We start from the raw sequence: 16014 nt of genomic DNA, 5'->3' as shown, positions 1-16014 counted from the left end.
CACTCGTTTTCCCTTTAGTCCTTCGTTTCTTTGCTTTCATGTCGCGCCAAAACACCTTTTCAAACCGCACTACTGTCCCCTAATAGTCCGTATACGTCATTATTACTCACCATCCAATGGACCGTAAATGAGCGCTGCACGTAAGCAGGGCTGGGTCCCGCAGTCGACCGGCGACACCCAACACAATGTACGGGATGCTGCGCTACGAGGTGCTGCTCGAGCCTTCTCCAAACCTCCCGCGAAACCGAAGCCCTTGGTGAACACGTATACTGGGGGAGACAATGGGGCTTTGCTCGCTGCAACCAAAGTCGGCACAGGCAATCCGGCATCCTTGCGGAGGGACCATACCGGTGGTTCCGTAGGCGTCAGTAAGCCGAACCTATCCCATTCGAACAGCACGACGTCGCTGAGCGTGCCTGACGATCACCCCGACCGCGTCTCGTCGCCTTCGAATATCGCGGCACGGCTTGCGGCGGCTCGACACAGCCCTCTGAGGCCTATACCCCAGACCAAGGCCGTTGTTCCGCCCGCCATGAGCGAACAGCAGCCAAACGAGCGGGATGCACTGCCTCCCTCGGGCAGCGTAGGGAATGTGCTTGCGAGACTGGAGTCTCAGAAGCCCACACAGCAGTCGCGGAAGAGGAGAGACAGCCTAGAGTCACCTGCAGCGGCGCGCAATGCCCGACGACCAGAGCCACAACACAAGGCTACGGACGAGACACCCATACCGCCAACGAATTCGCTGGTGAAGATGTTTGAGCAGGCGCGACCCAGCACACCCACGAAGCAGCCTTCCGCACCGATACGCGTTGCGCAGAATTCACCACCCCCTGTGAAATCGCCCAAGCCACAACGTGCGTTCAAACTGCCTCCCGAGCCGAAAGATGATGCACCGCTGCAGAGAGTCAGAACGCAGACACCGCCGCCCGTCAAGCCGAAACCGAAGCACAAGATCCAGCTGCCCCCACAATATGCTGATGGCAGTAGCGATCAGGCATACTTCAATACACCCAAGAAAGACCCTCTCAAGTCTCCCCCAATCAGACAGAAGCCGGTGCAGTTGGCAGCAATCAACACATCCACGTCTCCGCCCTCGAAGCCGCCTCAGAGGGGTTCGCGGCAAACACGGCCAAAGTCTGAGGACACTACGCAGTCATCGTCCAAACAGCGCCGCAGAGTGTCTGCGTCTGTAGAAAGCTATCAGTCACCGTCGACACCCACATCTTTCAAATCAGCAAAAGAAGACCAGGAGGAGGAAGAGAAGCCTCGACCTGCTTTACCTCCGCCGCGACGATCGACCGCACGGAAAACCGACCCTGCGCCGGCTGCGAACAAACTCCAACCTTCAGCCCCGATACAGATCAAGCCTCGCACCCAGAGCCAGAACCCAGCCTCGATGGCTCCATTACAGAAGCTTTCGCCTCCGCGTCGACCAATGTCAGCCAACAGAACAGGGTCGCCTTCAGTGTACCATAACAACTACCAGCGAGAATCTGTCAAGCAGATCACGCAGCACATGACTGGCGAGTCTCTGTCGAGCGCCATAATGGGCGCCGCCCTAGCCTCCCATTCTCGCAACGTCTCGCCGGCACCTCGGCCGATGTCAGTCGAGCCTCTTTTCCCGCCGCGCAAACAGCATCATCACCACTCGCCCTTCCACCGATCGCCCTCGCCGCCCAAACAATCCCCACCGAAAAGCGCCGGCAAGCTGCGAACTACAATGCGCAAAGAACCGTCATCCTCCGATGAGGAAGACAACAAGGTCGACAAATACAAGAAGAAGGGCACACGCATTATGGGCATCAAGGGGCGGAAACACCCGAATAAGCACCATGAGGGGACACGAAAGCGATGGCGCGACCAGATAACCGAACGGGAGCGGAAACGTTATGAAGGTGTATGGGCTGCCAACAAGGGTCGTCACATACCCTCCCCGGATAACGCACCACCTGACGACGACCCATCAGCCGATGTGCTGAATCTTCTTGTCAAAGAGATCTGGACGAGAAGTCGACTACCCACACACGTGTTAGAAGAAGTCTGGGACCTAGTAGACAGTAGAGGTGTCGGAAGGCTGAGCAGATACGAGTTCGTCGTGGGCCTATGGTTGATAGACCAGAGACTCAAAGGACGGAAGTTGCCCGTCAAAGTTAGCGACAGTGTATGGCAGAGCGCCAGGGGCGTAGGGATTAAAGTCAAGATCAAGCATTGACAATAGAGTAAACGGAGACGAGATTTAGAGAAGCATTGGCATGGCGTTGGACTTGATTGTCACTGTAGATCCTAGAGATACCCCTAATCGTAGTACAGTTTGTTTCCTTTGTTGATATGCACACTATAATCATCTCTCTTCTTGTGTCTGTACTGCAGTCTTTTCTGCCATGCTCAGCAAGCCAGCGCTTCGTACGAAATTCGCGGTACTCCAAAACCCGCCGCTGAAGTCGAGATCGTACCAGTAGTTTACTGCGCAACAGATCCCTTCTTCGTTGCAGCTCTGGCTCACTTTGTGGTACCATAGTGCGGGTAGGTACAGCATGTCGCCTTCTTCCAGCGTGACTCGGAGTGGTTGCGAGTATTGCGAGTAAGGCGTAGTGTTCGTAGCAGGCTGATCAGGATCCCATGTCGCGAAGGGTACATATTCTTCCGGCTCATCGACCTTGATAACCAGATCATCTTGCTCAAGCGCACTGTGAGCTGAACCATCCTCCCGTTTCGGAGTGTAAGTCGCAGCTAACACGCTCTTCTCATTAACACAACCCGCTTCTACAGGCGGCAAAAGAACGAAATGCTTCTGCCCCAGTATCTGCACGTAGATGTTCTCGTAGTTGTCCTTGTGCAGAGCAGTCGTGGAATACGAGTTTCCAAGCCAGAAATTGATGGCGTCGGGTTCTTGCTCAAGGGCTATACGCGCAAAGGGTATGCTCTTGGGTACGTCTGCGAAGAGCGTGGAGTATTCGTTACGTAGATTGTCGTTTTGAGTTTGCGCGTAGCGTGTTGGACCGCTGTAGTCGGCTTCTTGCTCTTGGCGTTGGATCTTGTTGAGGACGTCTTCAAAGGGCTCTTCGGTCTCATACGGTTTGACGAATATCGCGCCATCTGACGGGAGGGAGACGACTGAGTCGGCGTTCCCGTGTGGGGTGATTGCTACGTTGACGTTTTGGCCTTGCATCGCGGTTTTTAGGTACGAGGCATTCCATGCTTTTCTGGCTTTGAAGTCTTTGGCTCCGTTTCGTATTACGAAGGGTCGGTTGCGGGCGACGTGGCGCATGAATTGTAGGGGTGAGGGTTCAGTGGTGAGGATGTCGATTGTTGAGGGGTTGAGATCGTGGTAGGATGTTATTAGGTCTGATTGAGATTAGTATTAGTGGCGATGCAAGATCGTAAGATACATCGAAATGCTCCATGTTCAGTACGACGTCTGGGGCATATGATGTGAGAATGAGAAATCGCCAGAGGAACTAGCCGCACGATTTGCATCGTGCTATTAAGCACTCAGACAATAGAATGATATGGGGTTGATAGTATGAAGAGGAAAAGGAAGCACCTCTTACAGCATCTTGCAACGTCCCTTCCGCATCGAGACCAGTTGGTGCAGGCCTTCACACACAATCAGTAAGAGAGAGCACAATGATCTCATCCATGACACGCTCACCGCAAAGCAGCCTGCTCTGGACTTTTCAGTCCCATCACTTCATCTCCAGTCTGACCCATGTTTGCGCGTTCACATGAGGTAGCGCAAAGTTCGTGAAGTGGGATGCGTTATCGGGGTTAAGGTCTTCCTAGCAACGGGCCTTGCTCTTTTGGGACTAGCTTTTGTGTTGTACTCAGCCCTGGAGATTTTGGTGTTTTGCACAAAGTGCGCGCTTTTAGAGTATAATCTACGTACTGTAAAACAATAAAGAAAATGATAATATGTTCGGACTATGGTTGACATTGTGGCCGAGTTGAGGCATTCAAAAACTTAGAGAAGAAGTACTTAGTTCCCAATCGCCTGTGGATTCCAAAATACCTTGTTTGGATCTACCACTTTCTTAATCGCACTTAGCTTTCCATAAGTCGCATCACCATAGTACAATCGATGCGCCTCCGCTGGTGTCAGCTCTGGATCCAGATAATTCGGGTATGCCAAAAAGTCGCCATCGGGCTGTGCGTCTGTCAAAGCGGTATTGAGTCCTTGCACGAACGCTTTGATACCAGACTCAAAAGGCGGAAGCATATTGGCCGAGGAACCAATATTCTATCAACAACGAGGTTAGCCAGCTGTTTAGAGAATACTGCCCGATAAGTGTTGTCTGGAGGGGAGAGGAGAGGAGTTTACCTGAAAAACCCAAAGCGAATCCCGATGCGAGTACGCCGCACTATCAGGCGATGGAACATTGATCTGGCTATCCCTCCCGCCATACAGCGAGATATACGTCTCCCATGGGGACTCCGCGCTCAAACCCTTACTAATGACATACCCAGCAAAGCTTTCCAGTGCGCGACGTGTAAGTGGCTTTGCCTCTCTCGTAACAATAGACTTGGTGTAGAAGGTCTGGTGATTGTTGTAGCCAGTCAAAGGCTCAACAAGAGGTTCGCCTTCTGCGATATCCTGCAGCGCATCGAGCCAGCTTCTGGTCGCGATCGTTGTGTTGTCGGCCTTGGGCAAACCCTCAAGCATGGCGGGAAGTACGGCGCTGGAGAAGTGTGTGCGGTCGCCAAAGTACCAGCCTCGGACTTCGAAGGCGCCGAATATGTTCATGTAGATCTCAAGTGTGATGTTACGGTCCATGAGGGGAGAAGATTGGGCAAACTTCTGCAACTGGAGAAGGACGTCGGCAACGGAAGTTGAAGACTTCAGCGCGGAAGTGAAGTTCATGGAGTAGCTGACGATCTGTGCCGGAGCGGGCTGGGTCTGCAGGTAGAAGGTAGTCACAATACCGATGCTGTCTGCAGCTCCACGCAGCGCGTAGTAGAGTTCGGGATGGGTAGTGCGTGTGACGTGAAGTTGAGTTCCATCGGCCAGTACGACATCCATTGCCACGATCGTGTCGAGTGCAAGCCCTGAACAGCATTACGATTAGTTAGGGTCGTCACATATATTTGCAAGATAGCGGTTCTTACCCCAGCGACGAGAAGAGTATCCGAAGCCTCCATGCGTATAGTGCCCTCCGATGCCAACGCCCGGGTATGTACCGTGAGGCAATGCGGCCTGACCTTGCTTGTATACACCTAACCCGAGGTTTCCGAGACGCACGCCGCCTCCTGCTCGAACGATACCAGTACCTTGTGACCTGTTAGCAAAGATCATGAAGGAATGAGTAAGCTGCCTGCCTTTATCTAGAGATACCTCGTTAAACTTCTGTAAATCGATCGTCAAGCTACCATTCTTGCCGCCGAGAGAGTAGCTCCCGTACGAATGTCCTCCAGACCGGGGCTGAACTTTGATGCCAGCTGCAGCTGCGCATGTTATTGAATCGGAAACTTGCTGCGGAGTTTCTGGTATTGTCACGGCCACTGGGGTGTACTGGAGACGGAGGTTGAATGCGGTGGTGAGAGAAGTCCAATCTGAGGAGGAATTGAGAGTAGTAGGGACGGCTTTTGCGTGAAGGCAGTCCTGTAAGGCTTGATGTTGTCGATTGACCAGATGGTCTCGCGGATCAACGAAATCAGCGATGGCGTTCGATACGAACAGAAATAGTAGAGATGTTGAAAGCATGTTTTCAGTCAGTTGCTCTTTTGCGACTATACCTCCGGGTTCCTGGTACTACATCTTATACAAGCACTCCACCAGCACTACATGCCAAGTCCACCGAGCTCCGGAAACATAAGGTCATACCAATACTATCTGGTCCTCGCACTTGCGAAGCAACCGAGCAAGCAATTGCCCGTTCCAATCTCGTAACAATTTCCGGATGAAGCTGTTTGCTAGGTTTGGCCAAGTGTCGAACTTCTAACGAGAGTTAGCTAGAGCAACACGTAAGACGATTGGTGAAATGCAGTGGCTTTGCCTGGGGCATTGCGACGCAAAATCCCTGTTATGACGCGGAATCGGTACTGACGATGAAGGCATGTCGGCTAACACGATGCCAAGTCCTCCGACGGTAACTTCCGAAAACCTGATAGCGCTTTCCCATGCAAGAAGTCCACCACAAGTCAGCATCTTTGACCTCGATGATGGTCTAACAACAACACCGCGCCAGCATTGTGGACCGCCGCGGGCACGCCATCACAGACAAAAAATGCTAGAGCGATAGTAAAGCTCAGGATCCGATTGTAATGCCGCCACCATGGAGCACCCTCAACCGCTCCGGCTTTGTCCAAACCCTAGGCCGCAAGTACTTGCAACGCTATGCTCCGAATCGATTTGCTGATACACCAATAGGTAGCGCGCTCACCGTCGCAAAAGGCTTTGTCTTCCTCCACGTATGCTCGTCCTACATTGGCGGCATATCCTCCACCAGCGGGATCTCCATGGTGCCTACGATCCCCCACCATTATAAGGGCCACCCATGGATACTATACTCGTCGCTTCATCGTCGCGGTCGCAACCTCCGCGTTGGTGACATCATAACCTATAATCATCCCATATTCCCCAAGCAAAGTGGGTGCAAGCGCATCATTGGGATGCCGGGCGACTTTGTCAGTATTGTCACGCCTGGGCGCGGGGAAGATGATGTACACGCGGTGGACCATGAGGGGAAATGGGCGAGCGTAAGGGAGGAGGTCATAAGAGTTCCAGAAGGACATTGTTGGGTACAAGGCGATAATCTGGAATGGAGTAGGGATAGTAGACTGTTTGGACCGCTGCCGTTAGCGTTGGTCAAGGCGAAGGTCTTGGCTGTTGTGCGGCCGTACGGGGAGGCAAAGTGGATTAAAAACGAACGTGATGTTGTGGATGTGAGGGAGGGGGAAAGAGAGTGGGTGTTGAAGTAGAAAGGAGTATCACGGGAGGAACAAAACAATACTGGGGGGTAGTATACTAGGGAAAGAGTTGTTCAGTCGAGGCAAGCTATATACCCAAGGATCCATCTGAAGAGCAAAAGAAAACCGACAACGCATCAATACGTCGAACAAGCCACATTATCAATTATTGTCATTGGCTTGCCTTCCAGGCCAAAACAAGTTTCGAATCTCATCATCCTGTTCATTCATCATTTCCACAGTGGCCAGCTCAGCAGCAGCTTGAGCGCGAACGCGCATGCGCGCCAAGTTCGACATGCGTGCAAAAGCGGCTTCATCGTGCAGCTGAGTCAGACCAGGAAAGCCATAATACTCGGTGATCTCTTCTTCTGGGACATCGTCGCCACGACCGGCCAGCAATGCGACACGACGGGCTCGTGCTAATCTACTCGGCGCGATATCGCGTGCTGGGGCGATAGGTTCGGTAGTATGTTGTGGTGGAGCCGGGTATGTGGTTCTCCCAATGATAGGGCCTCGAGCCGCAGACTGCGTAGGTCGTGGGGAAATGTTGTTGTTCGCTGAGGATTCTGGCGTCTGGCTGGTCTGCCCCCTTGAGACTGCCTCCATCAACGCCCTGTTTTCTTCCTCCAGTCGCGCTGCCCTCACTCTGGCTAAATACAACCTCGCATCGACACCAACAACTCGGCTGCTGGGGTTCGAATTATGTGAGGATCTGGCTTCTTCAGCGGCTTCTTCAGTGGCTCGTAAGCTCGCCATAGCTTCAATGCGTGTCATCCTGATGCTGGGGACATCTGACGAGGCATCCGACGAGCTGTCTTCTCTAGCAGCCTGTCTAGCTAACATGCGTTGGCGTATGCGTGTCCTGATATTGGGATTCGATTCATCTGACGAGCTGTCTTCTCCAGCAGCCCGTCTAGCTGCCATGCGTTGGCGCCTGCGTGTCCTGATACTGGGAATCGAATAATCTGACGAACGGTCTTCCTCTGCGGCTCGTCTATCCAACTGTTGAAGCTCCTGTCTGCTGTCGCGCCTGATTCTGTTCAACTCTGCCAAGTTTCGCTCGAGGTGTACTGCTTCGGCACTGTCGTGTAGAAGCCCATCTTGAAGACGCGCCGCTTCCAGTTGTCTCATTTCTGCCACCGCTAAGTCATGCCTAGATTGCAGTCTAGCCCGTTCTTCTGCTCTTCCCGATGCCGTTGTCTGGTCGGCGGAGCTGGCTGCTGCTTCCAATTGTCTCATTTGAGCCACCGCTAAGTCTTGCCTAGATTGCAGACTAGCCCTTTCTTCTGCTCGTCCCGATGCTGACATCTGATCGGCGGAGCTGGCTGTTGGCCTACCACCTAAGGCGTGGTAAGCCGGTTGCCTACGAATTAGCTCTTCGATTTCTGGGGCTTCTCCATCCGCAACCATCTGTGACATTCTTTGCATAGTGTTCCTCCTATTTTCTGTGGAACGCACAAGGGCACCATCTTCAAGAGCCTCCTCCATACTACTTCTCCAGGGAGCATTTGGTGTGCTCACAGACTGGAATAAGACACGTTCTGAACCGGGCGGTAGCCTATCAAGCGCTGTGCGGGCCTCTTCATCCTCTCGTTCCTGCTCTCGTTCCTGAGCAGTCTGTCTCAGCCTTCGCATGAGTTCCCTACTTTCCGGAGTCATCTGTCTAGACATCTCAGCTTGGGTTCGCCTTGCCCATCCCCTGATGGACTCTGGTGTATTTGCAGAACGGATGTTGCGACGATCAAAGTTCACCGGTTCCGCATGAACCGATGTGCGGGTCGCTGCAGTCTGTCGTCCCAAAGCGGGCTGAGTCCGTCTAAGGTCGTTTTCCTCAACTCTTTCCGCACGCCTGAAGGCCTGGCGTTCTGCCTGCATTCTCCGCTCCATGATACCCTCTCGGGTGCGAGCATAGCTCGTTGATGGTGCTGGAGGCGCCGCTGCATACAGTTCACAGCGGCAGTTGGGACAAGTGCGGTTTCGTCGTCCATCGCCTTGGAGCCAGGTGAGCAGGCAGACAGCGTGGAACATGTGGCCGCATGGGCGAGCTATCTGTACCACATCTTCGGCCAGATGTTCGGCACAAATTGAGCAGTCTGATTCTTCGGGCTGGGGCCCTGCTGGTACGATGCCAGTCATGAAGAACTCTCCCTGGCTGCGGAGAGCGGGCATGTTGGACGGCGGTGTGGTGTTGGTCTGTGGGACAGCACGCTCGTTAGAAGACGATGATGTATCACTAGGCTCCGGAATTTCACGTCCGACGTAGGAGTCCATGTTCACGGCTGGGCTAGTTGAAACTATGAGTAGAGCTGGAGAGTCCAGTGTGGGTTGAGGAGATTATCTGTTGAAACCTGGCGGGCATCACACAATATAGGCTCCTCTTTATTAGACTGTGAACAGCATTGGACTGTGGCTGTACAGCACTGTGGCGAGATGGACATTCACAATGTAGGATCCTATGGGCAAGATCTATGACCTACCTCTTTCACTGCTTCTTCTGCGGTCTTGGGTGAAAGACCTGTCACAATGATCTGGGCTTTCGCGTCCTCAGGCCTTCACTCGCAAGTCTAATCAGGAACTGGGGCTGACAAACTAGACATTTGATCAATGATTTCTATTGTATTCGTTCGATGTCTACATCAAACCGTTGATGGCCCCGTTGAGGTAAGCCCAACATTGATAGCCAACGACTGATCACTGACACTAGCTGCACCATGAACATACCTTTTTCACCCCACTTCAAAGCTCAAGGGATCTTATGCATTGTCTCTTCGAACGCGCTCAAGCTTCAATCGTACCCAAATCGCCAAACCGCGCTCATCATTCTCCTCTTTCTACCATGCCTGATATCTCAACGTAACAAGTCTAGCTTGATGCCTCAGGGACATCGGCGCTATTTTCATCTTCTTGGGGCGATTCAGACCGTGCTTCACGAGAACGAAAGCGCTGTGTATCTGATGCAGCGGCCTCTTGTTCTCGCTGAAGAATAGAAGATGGCCTAGGACGCCCCGGGGGATGTTGCCTGAACGCAGTAGGATCTGTTGATGTGTTCCTGAGGGGTAGTGAGTCATCATGCATATGCCTTACGACAGTGCTAGATGCACGTCCAGCAAATGGTACTGACTGTGTATCTTCCGCGGCTGCATTCTGGTTGCCTTCAGAAGCAGACTGAGCAGCGGCTACGGTCTCAGAGCGCGCTCTCAAACGGGGCAACCCAGGCATCGACATGAATCGGCCATCGTCGAAGGTTCGTCTGTACAGCATGTTGCTGTCCGTGGCAGTGCGGGGGCCATCTGGGGAGAAAGGAAAGAGTGGGCTGTTCATTCTTGAGACGTCGGGGTGGAAACCTGGAGGGAAAGGATATACATAATGTGGTGACTCTAACGATCCATTCGAAGCCGCAGACAGGGGGGGTACACCCCAAGTATCGCGCGATGGCGCAACATGATCGGTCGCCCATATAGTATTTCCTGTGCCCATGGTTCTTGGATCAGGAGGCTCGCGAGATGATCGTAGGTCAGTGACCGATGGGTCGGCAAGTCGAGGAATCGCGATTGGCGGAGGCCGATGCGTTGACGTGCTAGCTTGTGCTGCAGGCGCCGGTCCACTATATAGATGTGAAGTGCGTGGGTAATTCCGCTCCCTCTCCCGTATCTGTTCCCTTCGCTCGATAACGTTCATTGGAAGCTCTCCAGATGCTTCGAGATTTCGGCCTATCTGTGTTTGTACCGCGCGGAGGCGTTCCAACAACATGACCTGCTCGTCTCGGAGTGAATCAGTAGTGCGGGTAGCTAGGTCAAGCCCTGACCCTGGTAACTCGCGGATTCTGACAAGTCGTGCAGCCTCTTGTGGCGAAAGAGGTGGAATAGGTGCAAATCCGGTGTTGAGGCCTGGTACTTCTGACAGGGGGCGACGCTCCGCGATAGCACGTGCTGCTAAATCGGCTCGAGACTCGCGTGGTTGATTCGAGAGTCCGTTAGATTGAAATGTTGATGTTGGAGGTCGTTCCGGGATGAATGTTGGAAAGGAAATATCATCGGCATCAGAATGTTCGTCCGGCTCCGCTACATCTGACGGACCATGTCCAGTTTCTGGTTCTCTAGCGGATGTAGTAGGCCGGCGCAATGCATCAGTCATTGCTATACTGGCCGCTGAACGACCAAGTGTTTGGAATCGCGAGTTGTTGGATGCATTCTGTCGCTGTTGATTTAACATCTGCTGATATTCAAGCATTCGGTTCTGACTAGTTGGCTGCTGACGACCATCTGCCGCGCTAGGAAAGCCTAGTTGAAACGGAGGAAGCCGGGCAGTAGGCAAATCTCGTTCCATTGCACCACCTCGTGGGCTCTCCGATGACTCAATGCGATGAGGCGCGTAACCAGGTAGGTGAGATCCGGGAGCGACATAAGGTACACGAGTCAAGCTTACAACCTCTGGATCTAGAGCTGGGGCTGGAGCATTGCCAGTCTGCTGCTCTTGCTGGTCATGCGCCCTGACAAATTCTCGGAAATCAGCCATAGACTGCGCGAGACGGGATTCACGGTTGGAACTACCAGTGACTCCGGGAGCATCCGTCGGTGGAGTCTCTAGGGTACGAGGTCGTTCCGGAGGCACCTCTGAAGCACGTAGCAACGCATTCAACTGTTGAGGCGTCCGCTCTACAGCAACAGGTTGCCGCGCACGTCCAAATCGCGGATCTGGCTCGTACAGCTCATGTCGACAGTTTGGGCAAGTACCTCGCTTCACACCCGTACGCGGTGCGCTCTGATCGAACCAGCTCTGTACACAGACAGTATGGAACATGTGGCCGCAAGCGTGGAACTTGACCACGTCGTCTGAGAGAGGTTCAAGGCAAATCGTACATTCCGCGTTCTCGGGAAGAGGCTCTGCGGTAGTGTCGACGGCTATGACTCCGGTCATGTAGAACTCTGGTTGAGACCGCAGAGTGGGCATATGGCTTTTAGGCCGGGGAGTCTCAGCTGGCTCAGGGTTCAATATGTTCTGAATACGACCGACTGACGCTAGACGCGACTCCAAGGTTGGGTCTGACCATCTAGTTCGCTCTGTGACAGGTCGAATCTGAGGAACGTGTAGCTCATTGGCGTTCTCTGTTGGACCTATCCGCCTGTACCGTGGCGCAGGTAGAGGTGAATCTGGGCGCGGTGTAGTGGCGGCTCCTTGACCCTCTGCTTCAGTGACGGTCGGATTACTGGGAGCGACGCGCGCAGTCTGACTGCCGAGAGCGCGGCGAGCCTCGTAAGCGTCCCTTGCACGAATCAGGCGCGAGCTGTTCCGAAGCCTGGTATCTTGTTGTGAACGTTGCTGTATTTCGCGGGCATCTTCTTGCGAGACCGACAATTCCCCACGACGGTCAAGACCAGCCATAGCAGGCCTGCAGAGGTAGAGGTACGAAGTCAGTATATGTCTCACGTGCACTTCGTACAGTCAGAACTTACATTCTAGCCCGAAGGTCCTCCCTTATCCGATCATTTCGCTCCTCCTCGGTTTCATCTCGCGAATCGCTGTGATCTTGCGGTGGAGTTGGCGACGCCATAGTTGCAGTGTAGCCAAGTCGAGTTGAACTGCGATAAAGATAGTTTTTTGGTGCGTTCGTTCGCTCGTCAGTATTTTGTGGTGGAACACTCTGCCAACGAGGGTAGAGATTAGATAGTGATGTGGTCGTTTGTCAATATTTTGTGGGGAGGTAAACAATCAAAGACCGACGAAGGTGGTGCAAGAGCAAGTGAGATACAGCCTAGCGCCTTGTAGCACAAACCGCCAAGCAACGAATGAAAGAGGGAGAAGGTGGGAGAGACGTCGGCTGGAGCGTTTGTCGCAGTGCGCGCGACTTCCTGAACTAGCGATACTGCTCATTTGATGGAGCTGATCGTACGGGTTGGAGTACGCGCTGCTTCCAGGGTTCTATGCAGAACTGTCAGCTACGCAAGGGGGGGCGGATTGTAAGGCACGAAAAGCAACACATACCATAGCGCAATCGCGCAGTCCCGCAATCTCAAGATCCAATATTCGCCACGAGCCATTCTGCCAATACAGATACTCCACGGTATGCAGCACTTATAAATTCGTAGAAAGGAGGTTACTTTACTCACAAAATTCCCAAGATGAAACCCATTCCCCATAACCTAAACGCCATTGGATGCATCCTCCCCTCTATCAACCCCCCAAAACATCATCTAATCCCAACTCTTCTTCTCCACAGACGGCGTCCCCAACACACCCACACCATCACCCCTCCTCCTCCTCTTCCCCATGACCTCACTCGCCCAGTCAAACATCTGCCACGCCCAACTCCCCGCAACCATAACACCACTCACAACATTCACCAGCCTAACAATCAGTCTCCAGAAGCCACCCCACTCCTCCACCACCGCCAGCAGAATAGGCTCGATATCGAACTTGACGAAGATACCCGGTACGTAGGTTTCAGCGACCTTGTGGGACTGCGATGTGACGGCGTATTGGTTGGTCTTGATGGCGTGGGTGGTGTGGAACATGTTTGAGAAGGGCGTGTCTTCTTCGGATGTGCTGGATGTGAGGTAGGGGATCATGGATGCGTCGTCGGTGTAGATGGTGGGGACGATGGAGACGTAGTATTGGAATTTGTAGAATTTGTCTTGGGGTGTGGGTGTTACGGCGATGGTGTTGTCGAGCGGGTTGACGAGCGAGGGGTAGTATGGGCCGAAGGACATTTCGCGAATGATGTGCGAGAAGTTGAAGGCTGGTGGATGTTAGTAACCGTGTCTTCGCAGTTTTGTTTATCTTGTACTTACTGGAATGGTCGAGATGTTCTCCAAACTCCATGTATCCGTGGCCCCTAGCCGTGATATGGAAGTCGCCCTGCACCTTGTTTCCAATGATACTGCCGTAGATACGGCAGCTGTCAGTCTGTCCGCGCACGCGCGGTGTCTTGCTGAACTTGCTCTTCCGCGCCTTGCCAAGCTGTTCATGTACATCCTCGATATCGTCCCAGCCAGCCTTTTTATCTTTGCCCAGTTCGTGTGTCCCACTCTCGGCGTTCTTGCCGGTCCATTGCGCCCATGATGTTGGGTCTTTGCGCAGGAGTTCGCCAGCTAGGGTGCGGTCACCGGCAGCATCTTGCATGTTGACGTGAAGGTCGGCGCAGCGCATAGCTACTATCAAGTCGAGGTTTATCCGCATGCCGTGGGCCACGCCCTTCTCGACGGCGAATGACTGTGTGGTTGTGCCGGCGAACCAGCGCGCGATCTCGGACCAGGCGAGGTAGATGCATGTTATAATGAGCGTCACTGTCCATGCGGAGGAGTTACGGCCTTGTACGAGGTACGTCTTCTTGGTTTTAGCTGTAGACGTCCGTTAGCCTTGGGTTCATTTTGGATCGATCGCGGTGTCGCATATGGCTGGGAAGTCGCATCACGACATGTATTGGCCATTCGAGACTTTCAAACTGCCTGTTACTCCTCCCTTCATCTCTACACCTGCGCAAAGACAACACTTACGAAAAGCATCGAAACTGGACACAATGCCGCCCTTGGCTGGACCAAATGGATCCTCGTCGTGCCCGTTATCCCCGTAGCCGTTCATGGTGGGCAGTCAAACGAACAATCGGGGTGCTGCAGACCCAATTTCGATTCGGTCAACGGTTAGGTAAAAGAAAGAAGCGTGGGTGGGATAATGAACGACATTGATAGTTGGGATTCATGCCGCGTCGCGAAAGGCCACCTTGAACTGCTGCAACGGCCCGCGTCCGTGCCCGCGGAAGAGGCCCGATTGGGAGGGCCCCGCCACGTGCTGCTTTCACCCCTCGAGTTTGTCGCTCTCATCACCAGAACATCGATGACAGCTTGCACGTCATTATTTTTCTTTCATTAGGCTCGTTACTCTATGTTGGATGTATATCGCAATGCATCATCGAAACTCTAAGCGTTGGTGTCACCCAAGTTGCTGAACTTGGAGTCGCCGCCTTGAGCCAGGTCCCTGTTCTCCACCGCAGCACTCGCCGCAGCCGCCTTCGCCAACTTAAGCTCCGCTTGCCTAGAAGGGTCATCCTTTGTACCGATCTCGCCAAACTTGGTGTTACCGCTCATGTTGGGGTCTTCCTTCAAGTTAGCACCCTTGGGCTGAAGAACACTGGGGTCAATGTTCTTTCCAGCAGCAACACCTGTAGGTGCTGTGCCAGCGCTGGCAGCGCCTCCTGATGAAGCACCTCCACCAGCAACTGCGTATGTAGGTCCAACACCGGCCTCCTTACCCAGACCCTTGCCTGAGTTCATGATCTTCTCCTCGTTCCATCCTTGTTGCGCGTCGCGTGCCTCGGCGTTGACGGCGGCGTCTAGCTTGGTGGCGTTTGATGTGTCGTGAGTGTTTGTGGTGGTGGAAGCTGATGGCTGCTTGCTTGCTGCGGCCTTGGGGTTGCCCTCGCCGAATGAACCGTCGCCCTTTAGGGACTCGCCTGCTAGAGAGTCTGATGTGACGGTGCCGACACCCTCGTGGACGGGGATCTTAGACGCGGGGTCGGTGGTTACCTGTGAGTAGTAAGTTAGTGAGTGTTTCTGCGATTCCGTCATGACAAATGAGGTCATGATTCAGCGATAAAGAATGAATTATGAGAGCTCCAGACGGAAAACATACCTTCTGTCCGTGTGAAGCCGACATGTTGTTGTTAGGTATAGTTCTTTTGTGTTGTAATTGTTGAGATTTGGAGTAAATCAATTGATTGGATTCAGAAAGTTGTTGTAGTTCAAGTGGTATGAGTACCTAAAGTCAAGTGCACACCTTCCCTATGTATACCGTCAGACTTCAAGCCCCGATATACTTGCGTCATGACGTCGTCACATTGAGACATCCCACCTTACTTCAGCCTTACCTAGGTGCTCGAAACAACCCCGCCTTTAGTCGAACGGCCGTAGCAGTGGTAGCTCGGAAAGCGGCAATGGTCCCACCCATACATATGCTAGAGTCGGGCATACGTGCATACTGCGGCTGACATGGCGTCAGGAACGGGCCATCCGGGCAGGTGCTGTTGGTGCGGCTGTCGCATGCGCACTCTAATCCGGATCGCGTGAGGCGTTGGCACGAAGTTTAGCATGTAGCCATTACATTCATTCATGCATCGTC

At 53.3% G+C, this 16014-nt stretch overlaps 4 protein-coding genes across 4 annotated transcripts; 1 reads left to right on the top strand and 3 right to left on the bottom strand.

The window, feature by feature from the left end:
* Positions 1–127: 127 nt before the first annotated feature.
* On the top strand, positions 128–2212 carry J4E84_005053 (uncharacterized protein; the record flags this gene model as incomplete). The annotated part of the gene is made up of 1 exon (XM_049387653.1): positions 128–2212. The coding sequence occupies one exon, from the start codon at positions 128–130 to the stop codon at positions 2210–2212; it is 2085 nt and encodes a 694-aa protein (XP_049244631.1).
* A 129-nt stretch (positions 2213–2341) lies between these two features.
* J4E84_005052 (uncharacterized protein) lies at positions 2342–5017 on the bottom strand (the record flags this gene model as incomplete). The annotated part of the gene is made up of 5 exons (XM_049387652.1): positions 2342–3345; positions 3545–3597; positions 3653–3668; positions 4042–4237; positions 4319–5017. The coding sequence occupies 5 exons, from the start codon at positions 5015–5017 to the stop codon at positions 2342–2344; spliced, it is 1968 nt and encodes a 655-aa protein (XP_049244630.1).
* An 8077-nt stretch (positions 5018–13094) lies between these two features.
* On the bottom strand, positions 13095–14481 carry J4E84_005051 (uncharacterized protein; the record flags this gene model as incomplete). The annotated part of the gene is made up of 3 exons (XM_049387651.1): positions 13095–13639; positions 13692–14240; positions 14397–14481. 3 exons carry the CDS (start codon positions 14479–14481, stop codon positions 13095–13097), a joined length of 1179 nt encoding a protein of 392 aa, XP_049244629.1.
* A 335-nt stretch (positions 14482–14816) lies between these two features.
* On the bottom strand, positions 14817–15552 carry J4E84_005050 (uncharacterized protein; the record flags this gene model as incomplete). The annotated part of the gene is made up of 2 exons (XM_049387650.1): positions 14817–15422; positions 15529–15552. 2 exons carry the CDS (start codon positions 15550–15552, stop codon positions 14817–14819), a joined length of 630 nt encoding a protein of 209 aa, XP_049244628.1.
* Positions 15553–16014: the final 462 nt, after the last annotated feature.

The sequence above is a fragment of the Alternaria hordeiaustralica genome, assembly GCF_023758085.1.
Source record: "Alternaria hordeiaustralica strain BMP 2776 chromosome Unknown scaffold_8, whole genome shotgun sequence".
NCBI lineage: Eukaryota > Fungi > Ascomycota > Dothideomycetes > Pleosporales > Pleosporaceae > Alternaria > Alternaria hordeiaustralica.
Note: the sequence above shows the minus strand (reverse complement) of the source record. Positions and strands in the feature narration are given on the sequence as shown.